At 45.5% G+C, this 24,083-nt stretch overlaps 1 protein-coding gene across 2 annotated transcripts in view; it reads left to right on the top strand.

Moving 5' to 3' along the window:
* The first annotated feature begins 4,144 nt into the window (after window positions 1-4,144).
* Window positions 4,145-24,083, top strand: part of UBE2D2 (ubiquitin conjugating enzyme E2 D2) — a 61,943-nt gene continuing 42,004 nt past the window's right edge. The window contains exon 1 of one of the 2 annotated variants that reach the window (XM_019028205.4): window positions 4,145-4,805. In XM_019028205.4, the coding sequence (XP_018883750.1) occupies window positions 4,782-4,805 (24 nt within the window). In that variant the 5' untranslated portion in view covers window positions 4,145-4,781. The remainder of the gene's footprint in view (window positions 4,806-24,083) is intronic. The other variant, XM_055389158.2, reaches the window with a different exon arrangement.

The following is a 24,083-nucleotide window of genomic DNA, read 5'->3' on the forward strand; positions in this document are numbered from 1 at the left end:
GGCCAGGCTGGTCTTGAACTCCTGACCTTGTGATCTGCCTGCCTCGGCCTCCCAAAGTGCTGGGATTACAGGTATGAGTCACTGTGCCCAGCCAACTTTTATTTCTTTTTTGAGACTGAGTTTTGCTCTTGTTGCCCAGGCTGGAGTGCAATGGTGCAATCTCGACTCACTGCAACCTCCGCCTCCCGGGTTCAAGTGATTCTCATGCCTCAGCCTCCCAAGTAGCTGGGATTAAAGGCAGCACCACCACGCCTGGCTAATTTTATATATTTTTTTAGTAGAGACAGGTTTCACCATGTTGGCCAGGTCAGTCTTGAACTCCTGACCTCAGGTGATTCACCAGCCTCGGCTTCCCCAAATGCTGAACCTTGATATGAAAATTTGGTGAAGATATTACAAAAAAAGAAAATTATAAATCAATATCCCAGCTGGATGCAGTGGCTCACACCTGCAATCGCAGCAGTTTGGGAGGCCAAGGTGGGCAGATCATCTGAGGTCTGGAGTTCGAGACCAGCCTGGCCTACATGGTGAAACCCTGTCTCTACTAAAAAATACAAAAATTAGCCAGGCGTTGTGGTGCACACCTGTATCCCAGCTACTTGAGAGGCTGAGGCAGGAGAATCACTTGAACCCGGAGACGGAGACTGCAGTGAGCCGAGATCGCACCACTGCACTCCAGGCTGGGCAATAGAGTGAGAGTCTGTCTCAATAAATAAATAAATAAATAAATAAATAAATAAATAAATAAATATACAAACCAATATCCCTCATGAACACAGATGTAAAAATCTGCATATCTGTTGATGCTGCAGTTTCATTTCTAGGAGTTTATCCTAAAGCACTCTTAGAGCTGTATAAAGATTAAGAGTCTGTTTATCAAGAAGAGTCATATGATTTTTTTAAAAAAAAGATCCTGTTTCTACAAAAAATAAATAAAAATTAGCCAGGCATGGTGGCTCCAGCTTATAGTTCCAGCTACTCAGCGTGCTGAAGTGGGAAGATCACTTGAGCCAGGAGTTGGAGGCTGACGTGTACCACTGCACTCCAGCCTGAGGGAGAGACAGTGACCCCATCTCAAGAAAAAAAAAGAAAAAAAAAAAGATGAACTATAGGATAGCTAGGATATTTACCACAGCATTATTTTAATCGTAAAAATTGGAAACAAATGTTCCCCAAAATGTGACCAGTTAAATAAATATGGTACATTTATATGCTAGAATACACAGCCATTAAAATAAGGTAGAAATATTTGAAACAGGAAAATTCACAATATATTGTTTATTTTCTTATTTGTTTTTTGAGACAGAGTCTTGCTCTGTTGCCCAGACTGGAGTGCAGTGGCGCGATCTCAGCTCACTGCAAGCTCCGCTTCCCGGGTTCACGCCATTCTCCTGCCTCAGCCTCCTGAGTAGCTGGGACTACAGGCGCCCGCCAACCAAGCCCGGCTAATTTTTTGTATTTTTAGTAGAGACGGGGTTTCACCTTGTTAGCCTGGATGGTCTTGATCTCCTGACCTCGTGATCCACCCGCCTCGGCCTCCCAAAGTGCTGGGATTACAGGCGTGAGCCACCGCGCCCAGCCAATATATTGTTTATTTTCAAGGTAGATTACCAAACAGTATTATGCAATGACCCCACATTTTTCAAAGAAAAATATGTATTGATATTTATATGTAAGGGAAAAAAAGACTAGAAGGACATTAACCAAACGTCAAAAGTGGTTAATTATTGGATGATGAGAGTGTGGGTGACTTTCATTTCCTTCCTTTACTTATAGGTATGTCTTACAACAAATATATATTGCTTTTTTTTTAAGAGAGGATCTTGCTCTGTCACCACACCTGAGGCGCAGTGGAACCATCACGGCTCACTGCAGTTTTGACCACCCAGGCTCAAGCTATCCTCCCCACCTCAGCCTCCCAAGTAGCTGGGACCACAGGTGCGTGCTACCATACCTGGCTAATTTTTACAATCTTCTGTAGAGATAAGTCCCTCTATATTGCCCAGGCTGGTCTGGAACTCCTGAGTTCAAGTGATCTTCCCGCCTCAGCCTCCCAAATTACTGAGATTACAGGCGTGTCCAGGAGCTTTTCTAATACAAAAAGTTATTATTGAGAATAAATTTAAAAAAAAATCTGTCGGCCGGGCGCGGTGGCTCACGCCTGTAATCCTAGCACTTTGGGAGGCCAAGGCGGGCGGATCACGAGGTCAGGAGATTGAGACCATCCTGGCTAACAAGGTGAAATCCCGTTTCTACTAAAAATACAAAAAATTAGCCGGGCTTGGTTGGCGGGTGCCTGTAGTCCCTGCTACTCGGGAGGCTGAGGCGGGAGAATGGCCTGAACCCGGGAGAAGAGCTTGCAGTGAGCCGAGATCGCGTCACCGCACTCCAGCCTGGGCGACAGAGTGAGACTCCGTCTCAAAAAAAAAAAAAAAAATCTGTCCAGTGGAGATTTTTGTACCCCTCCCATCACATTTCTTAGGAATAAAATATCTGGGGCTGTGAGATGTTCCATTTTACCCTCAACCTCAACTATACCCACCCTGAACCACTGGATACAATTTTCTCTCACTGGGTGCACGGTGCTTCTGTCCTAATGGTCCAACCTTCTCAGTAGGTGAGGCAGTATGAGCTTTGCCACTCACCTACTGTGTGGCTTTTGGCAAGATCCTTCCCTTAGTTGGGCTCCAGTTTTTTCTTCTCTATAAATTCAGGAGCTAGAATCAATGATCTGCAAGGTCCTTTCTGGATGTAGCGAAAAGGAGACATTTAGAATCAGAAAACGCCAGGGGTAGATTTCAGAATGTGGGCATTACCTCCCAGCAAAATATTCTTTACTATTCTCCTGTGTAAGGCCTCCAGCCCTGGCTTGGCTCCGTATCTTACACCAGTCATGGTGTAGGGCTGGGCACAGGGTAGGTGCTCAGTGATTTAGCTTTTTCTCTCCATCTCCTAAAAAACAATTCCAAATATTCTAGGTTTGATTTTCAGCGGACCCTCCTGATGGGTATCTGGAGCACGAGGTCGGTTTTTTTTTTTTTTTTTTTTTGGAGATGGAGTTTTGCTCGTCGCCCAGGCTGGAGTGCAATGGCGTGCTCTCGGCTCACTGCAACCTCTGCCTCCTGCGTTCCAGCGATTCTCCTGCCTCAGCCTCCCCAGTAGCTGGGTTTACAGGAACCCGCCACCACTCTCGGCTATTTTTTTTTTTTTTGAGACGCATTCTTGCTGTTGCCTAGGCTGGAGTGAACTGGCGTGATCTCGGCTCACGGCAACCTCCGCCTCCCGGATTCAAGCGATTCTCTTGCCTCAGCCTCCCGAGTAGCTGGGACTACAGGCGCCTGCCACCATGCCTGGGTAATTTTTGTATATTTAGTACAGAAGGGGTTTCACTGTGTTGGCCAGGCTGGTCTCGAATTCCTGACCTCGTGATCCGCCTGCCTTGGCCTCCCAAAGTGATGGGATTACAGGCGTGAGTGACCGTGCCCGGCCTAATTTTTGTATTTTCAGTAGAGATGGGGTTTCACCATGTTGGCCAGGCTGGTCTCGAACTCTTGACCTTAGGTGATGCACCAGCCTCAGCCTCCCAAAGTGCTGAGATTACAGGGGTGAGTCACCGCGCCCAGCCGTTGGTTTTAACTATTTGGGGCACACACTGTGATTTTTTTTCTGACGCAGCTGGTACAGTGCTTGCTTGTAACAATTTGCAATTCACTAAGCTGAGCAGGGTCTGGGCACCTCGAAGGCACACATGCCAGTGGCTGAGAACACAACATTCAAATCCTCTCCATCTGGGGCCTTGGTCCGGAAGGCCAATCTCACTGCAACCCGAGCGGCTTTGAGACATCTCCCTCGTGGCAGATGCCCGAGCTGTAGCCACGCGGCCTCTGGAAAGGGATGTGCTAAGTCCCAGGACTTCAGAAGAGCTCTGTGACCTTGGCCAAGTCCCTTCCTCCTTCAGGAGCGCTGCAGTGGGCCTAAGTGCCTCCTCCCGGGACTGGTACGGGGACGGTCGTGAGCTCTGGACAACATTCGCCTTTTAATATTTATTTATCTTTTGTGACACGCGCGTGGGTTTCCATCAGCAATGAAGTCAACGGTCGCGGCGCTGGAGCCTGCAGAACTCGCGCTCTAGATCTCGCGAGATCTCCGCCCAGGGCTTCGCAGCGTCACGCCCTCCGCGGCCGTGGCGGCGACGGCGGTGCGTAGCTTACTCACAGGGGCGGCCCGTATCCCTCCGCCGCCGGCGCGGCTCGGCCCTCCCTCTCCTGGCCCGCCAATCCCCGCGCCTCCCGACCTGCCCCTCGGTCGGGCCCACCCCGTGCTCCGACGGCCCCACCCCGGCGGCGCAGCCCGCCCGCCCGCGCGTCCCTCGGTCCACCTGCAGCAGGGAGGAAGACAGGCGATCCGTCCGGCTGTCCGACCAAGAGACGCCGGCCGAGCCCGAGGCTTGGGCTTTTGCTTTCTGGCGGAGGGATCTGCGGCGGCTGAGGAGGCGGCGCTGATCCTGGGAGGAAGAGGCAGCTACGGCGGCGGCGGCGGTGGCGGCTAGGGCGGCGGCGAATAAAGGGGCCGCCGCCGGGTGATGCGGTGACCGCTGCGGCAGGCCCAGGAGCTGCGTGGGCCCCGGCCCTCAGCCCGTCCCGCCGGACCCGCTCTCCTCAACTCTCCATCTTCTCCTGCCGACCGAGATCGCCGAGGCGGCCTCAGGCTCCCTAGCCCCTTCCCCGTCCCTTCCCCGCCCCCGTCCCCGCCCCGGGGGCCGCCGCCACCCGCCTCCCACCATGGCTCTGAAGAGAATCCACAAGGTAAGCGGCCGGAGGTCGGCTGCGCGGCTGGCCAGCTGAGCAGGCTGCGGCCTGCACTTCCCGCCGTAGTCTCCGTCGGGCTCGCGGCCTCCTTGGATCTTGCTGCCGGTGCTGGCCCCGCGGGGCGGCCTCCATACCCCACTCCCAGTGATGGCGCCCGTGGAGGCCCCGGCGCGCAGCCCGCGCTTAGGCCGGAGGTGCTCTCGCGGCCTCAGCGTTCCTCCCCGGCTGCCCTTCCAGGCCCGCGTGGTGTGGACTTTTAGGGCTTCTCTCCAGTCTGGGACTGCCGCTGCACTTGAGGGCCATTGTCCGGCCAGGATGGCGGGGTTGGGGCCGAGGGGGGCGCTGGGGCGTTGGGCGGCCCCTTCGGCAGAGGTCGAAAGGGCTTCTCGCCCCATTTCTGTTCCCTCCTCCCACACCTGCCCTAGCTCCCTCCACAAAACCGCCTGAGCTCGGGCGGACAGAGGAAGCCGTTTTGCCCGATCCACAAGTATATCCTGAGTTCACTTACCTCTTGGGTGGCAGCACGCATCGATCCACCCTACTTGTCCAGAAACTGTTAAGAGTTGGAAGTTCAGAAGAAAAAAAAAAAGGTGACTTAATGAGGGAAGAGGGAAGTAGAGGGGGAATCATTTTATTCCTTGAGGTTGCTGTATGTAGTTAGAAACTAACACTTCCGTTTTGCAGGATTGGATCTAATAGAAAAGCTGTACATTGGCAAAGCTAGAGGTAGAAACCTGAACATTGAAAACCACCAGAGAAATTATACAAAAGTTCCTTTCACAGCCTCTTTGCAAAATGGACTTGACGCTATTAGGTGATATGTTTACCGAGACTCTTAACTGAGAAGGGGTTTTACTAGATTTTGTATTAAAAAGGATTTCTCTGCTCTTTAAAGTGAAGGGTTATTTAGTTATCAATAAGGAGGTTTTCCTAATAATACATCTAGACTATAAGGTTGGCTTAAAATTTATTTTTTTTCCCTTTCTGATGTTGTAACCTCTTAGTGCCACTTTCATGTTTTTTTTCTTAGAAGTAGGGAGGCACCACTATTAATTTCTGTTTGGTGTTTCACTTGGCTACTCAGATTGGCTATATTAAACCGGTAGCTACTTTTTTCTTCAATACATCTTTTTCCTTTTAGTGGAGAACGGGGTCTTGCCGTGTTGTCCAGGCTGGTGTGGAACTCCTGGGCTCAAGCTAGCCTCCTATCTCTGCCTCCCTTAAGTGTTGGGATTACAGGCATCAATCAGCCACTGCACACGGCCTATAACTGTAGCTACTTAGAAGTAGGTACTGGGGTTATCCATTCTGAATGATGGGATGGGGATGCAAGAGGAAGAGAACCAGTTTTTAGCTTGTCTTAAACTAAGAATACAGATTGATGATTTAAACACCTCAGCTCAGCGGTTGGTCCTCATTTCATTTTTGCTCAGTGTGGAATCAGTCCCATTGGTTACTATAATTAGGTTAGCTCCTTAACTTCTTTTGACTCTGATTTCTAACAAATGAAGAAGGGCAGATTTTAGACAATAAATCTTGTACTAAAATGAAATGGTATTTGTTAAATACCATAAAGAAGCTTGAACCTTAAGCAAAGATGTCTTAACCATTTAAGGGGCAGGGGAGCACACTGAGGAGTAGTCATCCAAAGAAAATATATACATATGTATTTTAAAGGCTTTTAGGAATTGCTAGGTCCTTATAGAATCTAACTGGGAAGTTATCAAATACCTGTAGAAGCTTGTCCTCTTATTTTATAACCTGAGAAAGAGCAAGTGGGTATAATGTGTAATAATTTACAGATAAAGAAATGTAGACCTGCCGGGCGCGGTGGCTCACGCCTGTAATCCCAGCACTTTGGGAGGCCGAGGTGGGTGGATCACGAGATCAGGAGATCGAGGCCATCCTGGCTAACACGGTGAAACCCCGTCTCTGCTAAAATATACAAAAAAAAAAACTAGCCGGGCTTGGTGGCGGGTGCCTGTAGTCCCAGCTACTCAGGAGGCTGAGGCAGGAGAATGGCGTGAACCGGGGAGGCGGAGCTTGCAGTGAGCCGAGATCGCGCCACTGCACTCCAGCCTGGGCCACAGGCGAGACTCCCTTTCAAAAAAAAAAGAAATGTAGACTTTAATCTCTACATTGAATTATATGTGTAACGGACTTTTTCAGAGAGGGAAATATCTCTTTGACACAAAACATACATTTTAATTAATAATACTTGCTCTGGTAATATAGTTTCTTATGAGTTGCTACATATTTTCTAGAATGGATTTTCCCTAAAATATGCCTTTGTAAGATTTTTTTAATAAAATCAAGTTTAGAAATAATTTGAACTTTTTTGGGGGATAGAGTTTCAGTCTTGTCGCCCAGGCTGGAATGCAATGGCACGATCTCGGCTCACTGCAACCTCCACCTCCTGGGTTCAAGTGATTTTTCTGCTTCAGCCTCCCGAGTAGCTGGGATTACAGGCACGCACCACCACACCTGTCTAATTTTTGTGTTTTTAGTAGAAACGGGGTTTCACCATGTTGGCCAGGCTGATTTCCAGTTCCTGACCTCCGGTGATCCACCTGCCTCAGCCTCCCAAAGTGTTGGGATTATAGGCGTGAGCTACCGTGCCCGGCCTGAACTTTTTTTTTTTTTTTGGAGACGGAGTCTCCCTCTGTCGCCCAGGCTGGAGTGCAGTGGTGCTATCCTGGCTCACTGCAACTTCCGCTTCCTGGGTTCAAGCGATTCTCCTGCCTCAGCCTCCGGAGTAGCTGGGATTACAGGCACTCCGCCGCCATGCCCAGCTAATTTTTGTATTTTTAGTAGAGACGGGGTTTCACCATGTTGGCCAGGCTGGTCTTGAACTCCTGACCTCAAGTGTTCTGCCCACCTTGGCCTCCCAAAGTGCTGGGATTGCAGATGTGAGCCACGTCATCTGGCCTGGCCTGAACTTTTAGAATTCAATATTAACCATTTTCCCCTAGTTTATTCCCTAGAGCTCTTCACAAAGTATGGCTTGACTTCTCTGAGACTGCCAGTGGTAAGAAAAATGAAGTTTATTTTGGTATACCACTCAAAAAGATTGTGAAAACAAAATGGAGATTAATTTTTTTTTCCAAACTCTTTGTACCACAATTTTAAGTTGAATAGCTGACTTCCTAGGCATGGATAAGATCAGTTCTATCTTATCTTCAGTCCTAGTAATGTGTCTGCAGTGGAATCCCCATTGCTTGGCTTCTATAATTGATCTTGATCTTGAACCTTCCCAATTATCATTCCCTGAAAAAATAATTCTACTTAAATACCTTCTTGACTTAAATGTCATGAGTTGCTACATCTGGGTTCTAATAAGATTTTTCTAAGAAAAACTACATTTGACATGTGACATCTTCAGGAATTCAGTATCTTGTTTCTTTGACAGAGGGACGCTATTCATGTCTGTGAATTTGGCAGTCTTTGAAATGCCATGTCTTTTTTGGAAAAAGCTTTTGATGGACTTTATTTTGATATACGTCTTAAGGTCCCCTGACCTATACTATAAGCAGAGCATAGCAAAGAGGGTCATTATGAACATTGTGTGTAGTTCTGGGCAGGGCTTGGGATCCTTTGGGATTGTTGGTATCTACACCACATGGCCCCACCCTGCTATGTTTTAAGGTTTTCTGCTGACTTTTTAGGTCTTCAGCCTTGATTTTGATGCTCTGAGTGCCTGCCTCTAGCAGCACCACCCCCAGCCCTTTTCCAGTTGGCTGCATCTCATCTGTTGTGGGCTAAGAAACCAGATCACAGAGCTTATTAAAATTGTGTCTAAAATAAGATCCAGTAGGCTCTTGACTGAAGAGGGCTTCATGTGCTCTGTGAACTGTGTGGTTTCCTTGGCTGATCGGAGACCTTTTTGACTTGCTTCCTGTTTTTCTTCTTTACTTTTGCTATACAGATGTAGGAGGCTTTTTGGTGCTCTTAGAGTGATGTAATGTTGAAGTATTTGGTTAATTTCTCTATTCTTGGGAAGGGTAAAAGGCTAAATAAATATCTTGATTCTTTGAGGAGTTGAAGACTGACCAGAGTTGGATACTAAAAGCTTTTCTTAACAGTAATAGTGCATTGTACATTTTAATGGTGTCCTACTAGTTGCAGATAACGTTTGGCATACATAGCTTTCAAACATAGTAATGCCAGGATTATCACTTGATCTATTTCTGTGATAGAGATTTTTTTTCTTTCTTTTTTCTTTTTTTTGAGACAGTCTCGCTCAGGCTGCAGTGCAGTGGCATGATCTTGGCTCACTACAAACTCTGGCTCCCAGAGTCAAGCAGTTCTCTTGCCTCAGACTCCCAAGTAGCTGGGATTACAGGCACTCGCCACCATGCCCAGCTAATTTTTGTATTTTTAGTAGAGGCAGGGTTTCACCCTGTTGGCCAGGCTGGTCTTGAACTCCTGACCTCAGGAGATCCGTCCATCTCAGCCTCCCAAAGTGTTGGGATTACAGGTGTAAGCCACTGTGCCCGGCCTATGGCTAGCTTCTTTTAAGGCGTCTCAAAACAAAGTTCTCAATGAAATAAAGATTTCAGGTCATGCACAGTGGGTCACGCCTGTAATCCCAGCACTTTGGGAGGCCCAGGTGGGCAGATCGCTTGAGCTCAGGAGTTCGAGACCAGTCTGAGCAACATGACGAAACATGGTCTTTACAAAAAATACAAAAAATTAGCTGGGTATGGTGGTGGATGGCTGTAGTCCCAGCTAGGTGGGAGGCTGAGGTGGGAGGATCTCGGGAGCCTGGGAGGTAGAGGCTGCAGTGAACCGTGATCAAGCTGCTACACTCCAGCCTATGCAACAGAGTGAGACCCTGTCTCAAACAAACAAACAAACAAAAAGATTTCAAACTCTGATGTCTATAAAAGCCAGGCAGGTACCAAAGTGAGCAGAGAGAACTTGAGGGAGCTAGAAAATGCATGTGCTATCAGATGAGGGCAACTGCTAACCAGCTCCCTGCAAATGTTGCCATTGCTAAAATCTGTGGGCCCAGTGTTGCGATATCTTCCATTCAAAAAAAAAAGAGAAGCCATAAATCCAGATTTTTTGGCAACCGATTCAACTTAAAAAAAAAAAAAAACAACAAAATACACATTTTTGGTCGACATCAGTTTAGTATGTGGATTAAAGTAACCAGGGATTGGGGTTCATTAAGTAATCAGGAGTGTAAAAAGATTAAGTCATTTAAACAATACTTTCTGTATTTTTAAAAGTTTGAAAGTATTGCTTTATGTAAGGTTAAGTTTTCTTGTTTGTTTGTTTGTTTTTGAGACGGAGTCTTGCTCTGTCGCCCAGGCTGGAGTGCAGTGGCATGATCTCGGCTCACTGCAACCTCCGCCTCCCAGGTTCAAGCAATTCTCCTGCATCAGCCTCCTGAGCAGCTGAGACTACAGGCTCGCACCACCATGCCCAGCTAATTTTTGTATTTTTGGTAGAGACGGGGTTTCACCATATTGGCCAGGCTGGTCTCGAACTCCTGACCTTGTGATCCACCTGCCTCGGCCTCCCAAAGTGCTGGGAATACAAGCATGAGACACCGTGCCTGGCCTTAAGTAGTTTTTAAATACAATTCTAATTAACTTGCTTTTTTTTTGAGACCTCAGGTGATTTGCCCGCCTTGGCCTCCCAGAGTGCTGGGATTACAGGGATGAGCCACTGTGCCCAGCCAATTTGCTAAGTTTTTTTTTTTTTTTTGAGACAGCGTCTCGCTCTGTTGCCCAGGCTGGAGTGCAGTGGCACAATCTCGGCTCACTGCAAGCTCTGCCTCCTGGGTTCACGCCATTCTCCTGCCTCAGTCTCCCGAGTAGCTGGGACTACAGGCATGCACCCCCATGCCCAGCTACTTTTTGTATTTTCAGTAGAGACGGGGTTTCACCATGTTGGCCAAGCTGGTCTCAAACTCCTGACCTCCAGTGATCCACCCGCCTCGACCTCCCAAAGTGCTGGGATTACAGGCGTGAGCCACTGTGCCCAGCCTTTTGTATGGTTTTGTGTGAGGTCTTGGGAAAACCAGTTTTGTAAATACATTGATCCTGTAGAAGTTTATGTATTACTCTTCCATTATGATCTGTTTCATGTTTTGAGTTTCTCTGTAGACTGACAGTACACTTTGAAAATGTCTGAGATTGGGAAGTTACCGAAGCATGATCTTAAAGAAAGTAGTTGTAACGCTGAACAGTACTGTATTTTAAAAAATTGCTTAGGCTGGGTGCGGTGGCTTATGCCTATAATCCCAGTACTTTGGGAGGCCGAGGCGGGCCGACCACCTGAGGTCAGGAGTTCGAGACCAGCCTGCCCAATATGGTGAAACCCCGTCTCTACTAAAAATACAAAAGTTAGCCAGGTGTGGTGGCACTCGCCTGTAATCCCAGCTACTCGGGAGGCTGAGGCAGGAGAATTGCTTGAACCTGGGAGGCAGAGGTTGCAGTGAGCCAAGATCTCGCCACTGCACTCCAGCCTTTGCAACAGAGCGAGACTCCATCTCAAAAAAAAAAAATTGCTTAAAAATACTGTAGGCCGGGCTGGGCGCTGTGGCTCATGCCTGTAATCCCAGCACTTTGGGAGGCCGAGACAGGTGGATCACAAGGTCAGGAAATCGAGACCATCCTGGCTAACACGGTGAAACCCCATCTCTACTAAAAATACAAAAAATTAGTCAGGTGCGGTGGCAGGCGCCTGTAGTCCCAGCTATTCGGGAGGCTGAGGCAGGAGAATGGCGTGAACCAGGAGGCGGAGCTTGCAGTGAGTGGAGATCGCGCCGCTGCATTCTAACCTGGGGGACAGAGCGAAACTCTGTCTAGAAAAAAGAAAAAAATAAAAATAAAAAACACTGTAGGCCGGGCGCGGTGACTCACGCCTGTAATCCCAGCACTTTGGGATGCCGAGGCGAGTGGATCACGAGGTCAGGAGTTCAAGACCAGCCTTGCCAAGATGGTGAAACCCTGTCTCTACTAAAAATATAAAAATTAGCCGGGCATGGTGGTGAGCGCCTGTGATCCCAGTTACTGGGGAGGCTAAGGCAGAGAGTTGCTTGAACCCGGGAGGTGGAGGTTGTGGTGAGCTGAGATCGCACCACTGCAGTCCAGCTTGGGCAACAGAGCAAGACTCCGTCTCAAAAAAGAAAAAAAAATACTGTACTAGAGGTGTGGTACCATATATTAGATTAATATTAGAGGTAAGGACTGGTTGAATTCCTATCAAAATGATGAATTAACAGGTAGTCATGTGGAGTATTGGGAACTTTAATAAATGGTTGTCTGAATATGGCTGTTTAAATTAGTTCTATCTTGGATAGCAGACATACCTTCTTACTCCAAAAGGTGAGCTTCTTCACATAAATTCTGGGAATTGTTTTTTTCCCCACTAAAAAAGTATTTTTTATTTCCTTTACAAAAGATCATTGAATTAAGGCACTTTCTTTGGCTCTACTAGATTGTTATTTAAATATAATTCGAACAGCCATCGAGGATAACTGTTAATAAATCTAGGTTTTCTCTGAAGTCTCCCAGTGTATATTACTGTACTGATGACTGACAAGGAAGAGGTTTTGACAAGGTCCAATTCTGTATATTTCTGCTAAAATATCCTAGGCAGTTCCCAGGATAGGAGTATCTGACTCATGCCTCATGCTACCAGGAACCTTTGCAGCCTCATCCCAGAAATGCAGAAACACACTTGTTTTGTCTGTAGAAATAAAGTTTTGATGGTTAGATTTCCAGGCAAACCTTCAAAATCATGTTAAACTATAATATTGGGAAATAAAGTAGTATTTGTTCTTCTGTCTGCAGAGTCAAGTGAGATTTCGGGTAATAGAATCATAAAATGTTAGCACTGCAGCACATCTCAGGGCTGCTGTCTGGAAAGGCCGTGTGACCTACCAGGTAAGACTAGGTCTGAACTGAGAACCTGGATTTCTTGACTGTCCAGTGTATTTTCTGGCAAGCCATGTGTTATCCTTACATAGCTGTTAGGTATGTAAATCCAGAGGATGCAGCCTTTTTTCTTTTGTTCAAACAATTGGATATTTAAACTGTGTCCTGGAACCTGAAGATCTTCCTCAACTTCCCTTTATATGATTGGCAAGGTTGCTCATAAGCCCGCTTAAAACTGCAAATTTAGGCTTGACACAGTGGCTCATGCCTGTAATCCCAACACTGGGAGGCCAAGGTGGGAGGATTGCTTGTACCCAGGAGTTCAAGACCAGCTTGGTCTGTAATGGGAGACCCTGTCTCTACAAAAGCAAAACAAAGTGAAACAAAATTAGCTGGGCATGGTGATGTGTGCCTGTAGTCCTAGCTACTCAGGAGGCTGAGACAGGAGGATCACTTGAGCCTGGATGAAAGGTTAAGGCTACAGTGAGCTGTGATCATACCACTGCACTCCAGCCTGGGCAACAGAGCCAGATTCTGTGTCAAAACAACAACAACAACAAAAAAACAACTATTGCAAATTTGGTGTTCTATTCTCACCACCACCACCCCGCCTTTTTTTCCCCCTGAAACAGAGTCTCTACCTCTGTCGCCCAGGCTGAAGTGCAGTTGTGCAATCTCGGCTCACCGCAACCTCTGCCTCCCAGGTTCAAGAGATTCTCCTGCCTCAGCCTCCCAAGTTGCTGGGACCACAGGTGCATGCCACCACGCCTGGCTAATTTTTGTTTTTTGTTTTTTTTTTGAGATGGAGTCTAGCTCTGATGTCCAGGCTGGAGTGCAGTTGTGTGATCTCGGCTCACTGCAACCTCCGCCTCCTGAGTTCAAGCAATTCTCCAGCTTCAGCCTCCAGAGTAGCTGAGACTACAGGTGCGTGCCACGATGCCCAGCTAATTTTTTGTATTTTTAGTAGAGACGGGGTCTCACTATGTTAGCCAGGACGGTCTCGATCTCCTGACCTCGTGATCCACCCACCTCGGCTGGTTTGGAACTCCTGACCTCAAGTGATCCACCTGCCTTGGCCTCCCAAAGTGTTGGGATTACAGGCATGAGCCACCGCCCCTGGCTTTCTGCATATATCTTTCATCAGAGTCAAATGGATTTTGTTTTTTAAGTGAAAGCAAGTTTATTAGGAAAGTAAAGGAATAAAGAATGGCTACTCCCTAGGCAGAGCAGCCTCAAATGGGTTTTTAATCTCTAAAAAGACTAAAAACCACCGTCCTTCCACCTTAAACATTATTTTAATCTCAGCAGATGAACAGAGTACCTGTTCTGCAGTGAAAATATAAATCTTACGTGTGAGTTCTTACGGATTTCCTTCAAGGTATTAAAACAACAGATCGGCTGGGCGCGGTGGCTCATGCCTGTAATCCCAGCACTTTGGGAGGCCGAGGCGGGTGGATCGTGAGGTCAGGAGATTGAGACCATCCTGGCCAACATGGTGAAACCCCATCTCTACTAAAAATACAAAAATTAGCCAGGCACAGTGGTGGGCACCTGTAGTCCCAGCTACTTGGGAGGCTGAGGCAGGAGAATCACTTGAACCCAAGAGGCGGAGGTTGCAGTGTGCCGAGGTCGTGCCACTGTACTCTAGTCTGGGCGACAGAGCAAGACTCCATCTCAAAAAAAAAAAAACAACACAGATTTCAGCTATCCACTTTAGAGTACTCACTGTGCATCAGGAATTACTTGATCTTTTCAATAATCTTTCAATAATTCTGTTCTCCCCAGGTTAGATAAGGAAACAGTGGGAGAAATAAACTTGCCTAACATTACATGGTTATGGTAGGAAGACCTAGGATTCAGATACAGGCGATCTTGACTGTAGAGCTATTGTCTCTCCAGATTTACTTGTTTTAGTCATAGCCCTTCTCCCCTCTAATCTCTAGAGAAGCTTTACTTTTCCCTTTGCCAAACTTAACTTTTGCTTTCCATCCTTTTCTCTCTCTCTCTCTCTTTCCCTCTTTCCTTCCTTCTCTCCCTCCCTCCCTCACTCACTTCCTCCTTCCCTCACTCACTTCCTCCCTCCTTCCTTCCTTTTTCCTTTTCTTGTTTTTGCTCTCCAGTAATTGTCTCTGTTTTCATACTTCCAATCTCTTCTCCACTAACTCCTCTTAGCATCCAAACTTATTGAAGGTTTTCCCCTATTAAAAAAAAAAGCAGTAAAATAACTTTTAAACTTCCCTCTTCCATAAGAGCTACTTCCTTCCTCATCTTTATCCTTCCCATCTCTGACATTTCAGTCCCAGGATTCTTGAAAGAATAGTCTATTCACTGTTCTGGAACTATTTAGTAAGGTCACTAATGATTACTTAATTGCCACATTCAGTAGATACCTAAGTTTTTGTTTAACTTTCGTAATAGTTGACATGATTTTCATTCAGTTCCTTTGGCTTCTGATAAACTGTTTTCTTCTTCCTCATATCTGATGTTTCCCAACTTTATTAGAATGCTTATCAAAGTAGTATTGTTGATGGAGTACAAGCCAAAGTGTATGAAATCATACATACTTGTATTAAAATTGAGAGCACTGGCTGGATATGGTGGCTCATGCCTGCAATCCCAGCACTTTGGGAAGCCAAGGCAGGAGGATCACTTGAGCTCAGGAGTTCAAGACCAGCCTGTGCAATATAGCAAGACCCTGTGTCTACAAAAAATTAAATTAGCTAGGTGCAGTGGCATGTGCCTGTAATCCCTGCTACTCAAAAGGCCAAGGCAGGAGGATCGCTTGAGCCCAGGAGTTTAAGGCTGCAGTGAGCTGTGATCATGCCGGTGCACTCCAGCTTGGGCCACAGAGCGAGATCTGTCTCTTAAAAAAAAAAATTGACAGCACAAATTACCTCAGATAAATTAATTCTTCTTCTTTTTTTTTTTTTTTTTGAGACAGTCTTGCTCTGTTGCCCAGGCTGTAGTGCAATGGCATGATCTCAGCTCACTGCAACCTCCACCTCTCAGGCCCAAGCAATTCTCCTGCCTCAGCCTCCCAAGAAAAGAAGCTGGGATTACAGGCATGCACCACCGTGCCTGGCTGATTTTTGTATTTTTAGCAGGTTTCACCATGTTGACCAGGCTGGTCTTGAACTCCTGGCCTCAAGTGATCCACCCGCCTAAGCCTTTCAATGTGCTGGGATTGCAGGTGTGAGCCACCATGCCCCACCCGATCTCAGATAAATTAATTAAAATATATAATCAAAATATGTCACAAACAGAATTATTAAGAATTATCAAGATGAGGCTGGGTGCGGTGGCTCATGCCTGTAATCCCAGCTCTTTGGGAGGCCGAGATGGGCAGATCATGAGGTCAGGAGATCGAGACCATCCTGGCTAACATGGTGAAACCCCATCTCCACTAAAAATACAAAAAAATTAGCCAGACGTGGTGGTGGGCACCTGTAGTCCTAGCTACTCAGGAGGCTGAGGCAGGACAATGGCGTGAACCTGGGAGGCGGAACTTGCAGTGAGCCGAGATCGCACCACTGCACTCCAGCCTGGACGACAGAGCGAAACTCCATCTCAAAAAAAAAAAAAAAAAAAAAGAACTATCAAGATGAAACATCTGTCATTCTTATTTTGCTATCAGTTTTAAGAATAGTATTTTTCTTACATAATAAAAGTCATCCTCATCAGGTACTCCTTTAAATGTCTTACTGTATATTGTTTTCATTGCAGTATAATATGAAAATTTGTTTCCAACAGATACATTGTAGCAAAAGAAAGAATACAGACTGCATATTTTGCAGTTAGGCTGCTGCTGACATTATTAATTATCCCATCATGGATAGGTCATCCTTATTTTTCTGAAAAATGCCTGTTCTTTGCTTGTGTTTATTTTGAAATAATACGACTACTTGGGCTTAAGAATCAAAGGACTCTGCTTTCCATTTAAAATGTCTTTCTCGGCCGGGCGCAGTGGCTCAAGCTTGTAATCTCAGCACTTTGGGAGGCCGAGGCGGGCGAATCATGAGGTCAGGAGATGAGACCATCCTGGCTAACACGGGGAAACCCCATCTCCACTAAAAATACAAAAAAAATTAGTCAGGTGTGGTGGCGGGCGCCTGTAATCCCAGCTACTTGAGAGGCTGAGGCAGGAGAATGGCTTGAACTCGGGAGGCGGAGCTTGCAGTGAGCTGAGATCGTGCCACTGCGCCCCAGCCTGGGCAGCAGAGCGAGACTGTCTCTAAATAAATAAATAAATAAATAATAAAAAATGTCTTTCTCCTAGATATAAGTCAGTTGGGAATGAGTACACTTGAAATATTTAATATATAATAAGCTTCGATTAAATAACTTCTCTCTTTTTTTTTTTGAGACGAAGTTTCGTTCTTGTTGCCCAGGCTGGAGCGCTGTGGCGTGGTCTTGGCTCACTGCATCCTGCGCCTCCCAGGTTCAAGCGATTCTCCTGCCTCAGCCTCCCAAGTAGCTGGGATTACAGGTGACCACCACCACACCCAGCTAATTTTTGTATATTTAGTAGAGATGGGTTTTCACCATGTTGACCAGGCTGGTCTTGAACTTCTGACCTCAGGTGATCCACCTGCCTTGGCCTCCCAAAGTGCTGGGATTGCAGGCGTGAGCCACCATGCCCGGCAATAACTTCTCAAATATATATTGAATTATGATAAGAAACATAGGATAGATCTGTGATGGTCAAATAGACAATGCTGGAGACGAAATGCTGTTTATACCTCAGAACACAGATGGAAAGTCAAATGTAGGCATCATTTGCTTTCTGGTGTGCAAGTTTCTTGAGGCAAATTACTGCTTTAAGGCTACAAAAACATGTATTATTTCTTAAAAACGTGTTAAAAGTGATAAAATTGGCTGGGCACCGTGGCTCATGCCTGTTAATCCCAGTACTTTGGGAGGCCAAGGCAGGCGGATCGCCTGAGGTCAGGAGTTAGAGACCAGCTTGGCCAACATGGTGAAACCCCAACTCTGCTAAAAATACAAAAATTAGCTGGGCATGGTGGTGGGTGCCTGTAATCCCAGCTACTTGGAAGGCTGAGGCAGAAGAGTCGCTTGAATGCGGGAGCCGGAGGTTGCAGTGAGCCCAGATTGAGCCACTGTACTCCAGCCTGGACAACAGAGCGAGACTCTGTCTCAAAAAAGAAAAAAAAATGCCAGGTGCGATGGCTCAGGCCTGTAATCCTAGCACTTTGGGAGGCCAAGGCAGGTGGATCACCTGAGGTCAGGAGTTTGAGACCAGCCTGGCCAACATGGTGAAACCTTGTCTCTACTAAAAATACAAAAAAAAAAAAAAAAAAAAATTAGCTGGGCGTGGTGGCGGGGGCCTGTAATCCCAGCCACTCAGGAGGCTGAGTCAGGAGAATTGCTTGAACCTGGGAGGCGGAGGTTGCAGTGAGCTGAGATTGCACACTGCACTCCAGCCTGGGCAACGAGAGTGAAACTCCGTCTCAAAAAAAAAAAAAAAAAAAAGGTAAAATTTAGAAGAAAAATATTACTGTCTTTATTACTGTAATACATATTAGTAATTAGTATCTCCTGGGGAATGCTGCTGTAGTTGTAACGCTTGTAGTTGGTCCTTCCTGGAATCATGTTCTCCGGTCTTTGTTCATTGCCTTTGCTTATACAGAGAATCTCTTCTCACCCCACCCCCTACCTCCTAAATTCTTTATTCATACTTGGGGACCCAGCAGAAATGGCTTCTCTAGGAAGCATGCATGAGGCATATAGGCAGTCAGAGTTCAACTGTAGAATCGTTTCTTAGTGTGTAGACATGATTGATTATTCCCCTATTTAGACTGAACTCTCCTGGGCAAAGTTCTTGTCTTATTCTTTGTATTCCTAGTACCTAAAGCATGGTATTCTGTGTTTGCCAACAACATTCAGTGAATGCCAGTATCAGGTGGGGTGGCCAAAAAAAAAAAAAAAAAAGAAAAGAAAAGGTGGAATTTTGGAGCATTTGTGGCCTTAGGCAAGTCACTTCGCGAATTTTCCTGAGCCTCAGCTTCCCTGTCTGTAGAATGGAGATTGTACCCTGCAAGCCTGTGGGGAAGATTAGACAGAAGAGGGTTTAGCATTTTGGACTACATAAAAGGTAATTTTGTTGTTATTTTTTACAAATGTGCTTGGCAGTTTTATTCACAGTACCCGATACTTAGAAACAACTCAGATATCCATCATTAGCTGAATATGTAAACAAAATGTAGAAAATCCATATACTGGATGGAGCATTACCCACCGATAAAAAGGAACAAATAGTGAAACACCCCTGCCACTTAGCAGTTTATTAGTTGGCTCCAAGTTCACCCTCCCGTACTTGCTCTGCTTTGAGTAAATAACTTCTGAAGTATGTATTTCAGCTGGTGAAGAGCTGGACTCTTTCACCTTTGCAGTGAACAAAATGTTGGGCTTCGTCAATAGAGGGCACTAGAGGGACATTACAGAGGAAAGGGGCTTCTTAGATTTGGTGGACTTTTCTTTTTTTAAGTTTTTAAATATTATCATGGTGTCTTAACATGCCAATAATGTTGACCTACGGAATTGGTATAATCTCAAAATCTTAGGTGTCAGTGTTAAATATATGTTTCACTTTTACTTCATCGTCACCCCAAGCAAAAAAAGAAAAAAAAACCTGAATGTGAAAAGAATGAAGTCTTATAATATTTCTAAACTAAAAAAGGGATTGAATCCCAGTATTCTTCAGCAAACTTCAAAATACTGTCACCTTAATATGTTTTTAATACATGTGATATTTTTGTAGGTCTAGAATTGTGAAATCAATTCTCTTAAACATTATCTTATTATAGAAGTGTCTGCTGCTATCCTTTGAGCACTAACCCCACCACCTGTAATGCATCATGCCAATATAAGTGATAGAATTGCTTTGCTAAATTCTTAAGGGCTTATGTCAGGGAAAAACTTTGAAATTAGCTGGGTAGAGTGGCTCATGCCTATAATCTCAGTGCTTTGGGAGGCCAAGGTGGGAGAATCACTTGGCTGGGAGACCAGCCTGAGCAATTCAGCAAGACCCCTTCTCTACAAAAACTGCAAAACTTAGCCAGGTTTAGTGGCACACGCCTGTAGTCATAGCTACTGGGAAGACTGAGGTGGAAGAGGAGGATCTCTTGAGGCCCAGAGTTCAAGGCGGCAGTGAGCTATAATCTGCACTGCACTCCGGCCTAGGTGACAGAGCGAGATCCTGACTCAAAACAAGACAAGCCTTGAAATCAAAGTTGATTTTTACAAAAGCCTCAATGGTAGGAGTTTTAGATTTCTTAAAATAATAGCACACTAATGGAGTGAGTGATTTTCTTTAGATTAAATGTTTACATATTTATACCATCTGTATTAGTTTCCTAGGATTGCCATAATAAATTACCACAAACCGGGTGGCTTAAAGTAACAGAACTATATTCTTTCACAGTTCTGGAGGCCAGCAGTCTAAAGTAAGTCTGTCTTCAGGTCCATACTCCCCCTGGATGTTCTAGGGGAGAATCCTTCCTTGCCTCTTCCAACTTTGGTGGATGTCAGCATTCCTTGGCTCCTTTGGTTTGTGGCTACATCACTCCAGCATCTGCCTCCATCTTTGTATCACCTTCTCTGTGTGTGTCTTCTCTTTTGTGTCTTATATGGCCACTTGTCATTAAACTTGCCCATCCACGTAACCCAAAGATGATTTTTTATTTTTGAGACGGACTACAGACACGTGCCACCACGCCCGGCAAATTTTTTGTGTTTTTAGTAGAGATGGGGTTTCATGTTGTTAGCCAGGATGGTCTCAATCTCCTGACCTCGTGATCTGCCCGCCTCAGCCTTCCAAAGTGCTGGGATTACAGGTATGAGCCACCGCGCCCAGCCAGTAAATTCTTTTTATTACTGTAGTAGATGATGCTTGATTAAATGCCATCTTGGGTGCTTTCATTGTCAACAAAGGGGCTTCCATCTCTAAGCTTACATAAAATGTAATTTTAAAAAGACATTTCTTTAGATGTACCTGTTCACATTTTTGTTACTAGTGTCTCATGTCTAGTTTTGGAGGCTGAAATGTTCAAGGGAGCCACAAAAATCTCTGTCAGTTGGTGTTTTGAATAATTGTTCTGAAATATACTCCCAGGCTTGAAACTTGGATCTGGCCTTTTTTTTTTTTTTTAACTTGAATTTTTTTTTTTTTTTTTGCTCTTATGTTATTCATATGAATTTTGCAAATAGAGAGCCAGTCTTGTAGCATAGTAAAATTTAACAGTTTATGTGACTATTGATCTACCCATCTTATAGAGATTGTCTGTCTGTAGGAAGACTGTGGTAACCGTGGTCAGACTCATCATTTTGAACACTCTAGGTTAGTGTTGGAGAATTTGTAAAACAGAAACTTAACCAACTGTGCTTTGAAAGAGTAAAGTCCGTGAAAAGTATTACTTTTAAGTTTCAAGGATTTACAGTTTTAGGTTAACAGTTTTTACATATTGTATTTCAAAACATCAGAGTACTGAAACTTACCTATATGCTTCTTACTAAAAATAGTTCATGCAGGTTCTTTTGGGTGATCGTAGTTTTACAGAGTATAGTAGAAAACAGGATGCCAGTTAGCATCTCTTTTTTTTTTTTTTTTTTTTTGAGATGGGAGTTTCACTCTTGTTGCCCAGGCTGGAGTGCAATGGCGTGATCTCGGCTCACTGCAATCTCCGCCTCCCGGGTTCAAGCAATTCTCCTCTCACATCCTCTCAAGTAGCTAGGATTACAGGTGCATGCCACCACGTCTGGCTAATTATTGTATTTTTAGTGGAGATGGGGTTTCATTATATTGGTCAGGCTGGTCTCGAACTCCTGACCTCAGGTGATCTACCTGCCTTGGCCTCCCAAAGTGCTGGGATTACAGGCATGAGCCACTGCACCGGCTCCTGGCCAGCCAGTTGGCATCTCTTTAAGGTCTCCACTATCCAGCTATATTAAGTAGCACAGAAACACACCAAGTTAATGATATTAGCATTCATCTCCCCCCACCACCACATTTTCTCAAGCTTCGTACTGCAGTACATGTGTGATTAGTGTTACAGAAGAGGGTGTCAGTAACCCAACAAATAAGTTCTTTAGGTTTCTGGTTTGCTATGTAGTTACTAAGGAGGGATTCAGCTGGTGGAGGAGATCCTTGCGCAAATGCCAGGAAGGAAGCCCTTTTCCTCGCATTTCAGTGTTTCCTTTGAAGCTTAGTGAGTGGTGAAGTCTTTTGGCATAGGTGCTCCACCATCTGTCTATTCACATAGACTCTTCCCATCTACCTGGCTATGTGCCACCCTTGTTGTGGACATAGAGGGGGTAGAGAGCAGAGACCACTGCTTCTGTAACTAAAAATAGATGGAATTTCAGATCCTGACAGAGATTCTCTGTGGAGTTGCTACCACTGCTCCTCATCTCCTGGAGTTAGTAGCAAGGAACAGCTGTTTGTCTGATCTGCTTTTGGTACTATGTATACTTCCTAATACTTTTGTTCCCCTACTTGCTATAGAAGTAGAAGTAGTTTTACTGGAATACCTACGATTTTCCTGTCCTGTCTCTCTCATTCACTTAGTTATCTTCTGCCTTGGCTCTGGTTGCCAAAATTCTAAACTTCTGTTTTGTGTTTTGTGTTTTTTGTGTGTGCGTGTGTGTGTGTTTTGTTTTTTTTTTTTTTTTGACAGGGTCTTGCTCTGTTGCCCAGGCTAGACTGCAGTGGCACAATCACGGCTCACTGCAGCCTTGACCCTCTGGGCTTAAGTGATCCTCCCACCTCAGCCTTCCCAGTAGCTGGGACAGCAGGTGTGTGCCACCATACCTGGCTTTTTAAAAAATTTTTTGTAGAGATAGGGTCTTGCTGTGTGGCCCAGGCTGCTCTCAAACTCCTGTATTCAAGTGATCCTCCTGCCCCAGCTTCCTAAAGTGCTGGAATTACAGACAGCCACCCCACTCTGCTAAACTTCTGTTTTGTTAGGTATATGATCCCATGGCTGCAGTATCAGAGAATGAGGTTATTGCCTTTCCATGTACCTTATTTCGTTGACTCTAAAACACGTCAATTGAAAGATGTACCATTATTCTACTAAGAAGCAAAGTATATTTAGTGCCAATTAAGCTGACATGCCATTGATTATATGCAGCTTGATTTCAGCTATGTTTTATTTTTGTTTATTTATTTATTTATTTGTTTATTTATTTATTTATTTATTTTTGAGACGAAGTCTCACTCTGTTGCCCAGGCTGGAGTGTAGTGGCACAATCTCAGCTCACTGCAACCTCTGCCTCCCAGGTTCAAGTGATTCTCCTGCCTCAGCCTCCTGGGTAGCTTGAATTACAGGTGTGTGCCACCACACCCAGCTAATTTTTGTATTTTAATTTTTAAATTTTTTTGAGATGGAGTTATGCTTTTGTTGCCCAGGCTGGAGTGCAATGGCGCGATCTTGGCTCGCTGCAACCTCTGCCTCCCGGGTTCAAGCAATTCTCCTGCCTCAGCATCTTGAGTAGCTGGGATTACAGGCATGCGCCACCACACCCAGTTTATTTTGTATTTTTAGTAGAGATGGGGTTTCTCCATGTTGGTCAGGCTGGTCTCGAACTCCCAACCTCAGGTGATCCACCTGCCTTGGCCTCCCAAAGTGCTGTGATTACAGGCGTGAACCACTGTGCCTGGCCTAATTTTTGTATTTTTAGTAGAGATAGGGTTTTGTCTTGCTAGCAAGGCTAGGCTGGTCTGGAACTCCTGACCTCAAGAATGTCTGCCCACCTTGGCCTCCCAAAGTGCTGGGATTACAGGCATGAACAACCGTGTCCAGCCTCAGCTATGTTTTTTTTAAAAAAGTCTTACAATCAGTGACAGTCACTGTAATTGTAACTATCTGGTTCTTCAACAGATATTTACTGGGCAGTTTTCATGGACCAGGCACTGTGCAAAAAGCTGGAAGTCAGGTCCCTATTTGTTACTGGGTCAAGAGACATTAAACAATCACATAGATGTTGGGCGCGGTGGCTCACATCTGTAATCCCAGCACTTTGGAAGGCCGCGGTGGGCAGATCACGAGGTCAGGAGTTCGAGACCAGCCTGGCCAACATGGTGAAACCCTGTCTCTACTAAAGATACAAAAAATTAGCCGGGCGTGGTGGCATGCGCCTGTAATCCCAGCTACTCGGGAGGCTGAGGCAGGAGAATTGCTTGAACCTGGGAGGCAGAGTTGCAGTGAGCTGAGATCATGCCGTTGCACACCTGCCTGGGCAACATAGCGAGACTCCCTCTCAAAAAAAAAAAAAAAAAAAAGTTGTTCCCATAGATAAGGCTCATGTCTGTAATCCTAGTACTTTTTTTTGAGACAGAGTCTCACTCTTGTTACCCAGCATTGAG

Source organism: Gorilla gorilla, chromosome 4 (assembly GCF_029281585.2).
Source record: "Gorilla gorilla gorilla isolate KB3781 chromosome 4, NHGRI_mGorGor1-v2.1_pri, whole genome shotgun sequence".
In the NCBI taxonomy this organism is placed as follows: Eukaryota; Metazoa; Chordata; class Mammalia; order Primates; family Hominidae; genus Gorilla; species Gorilla gorilla.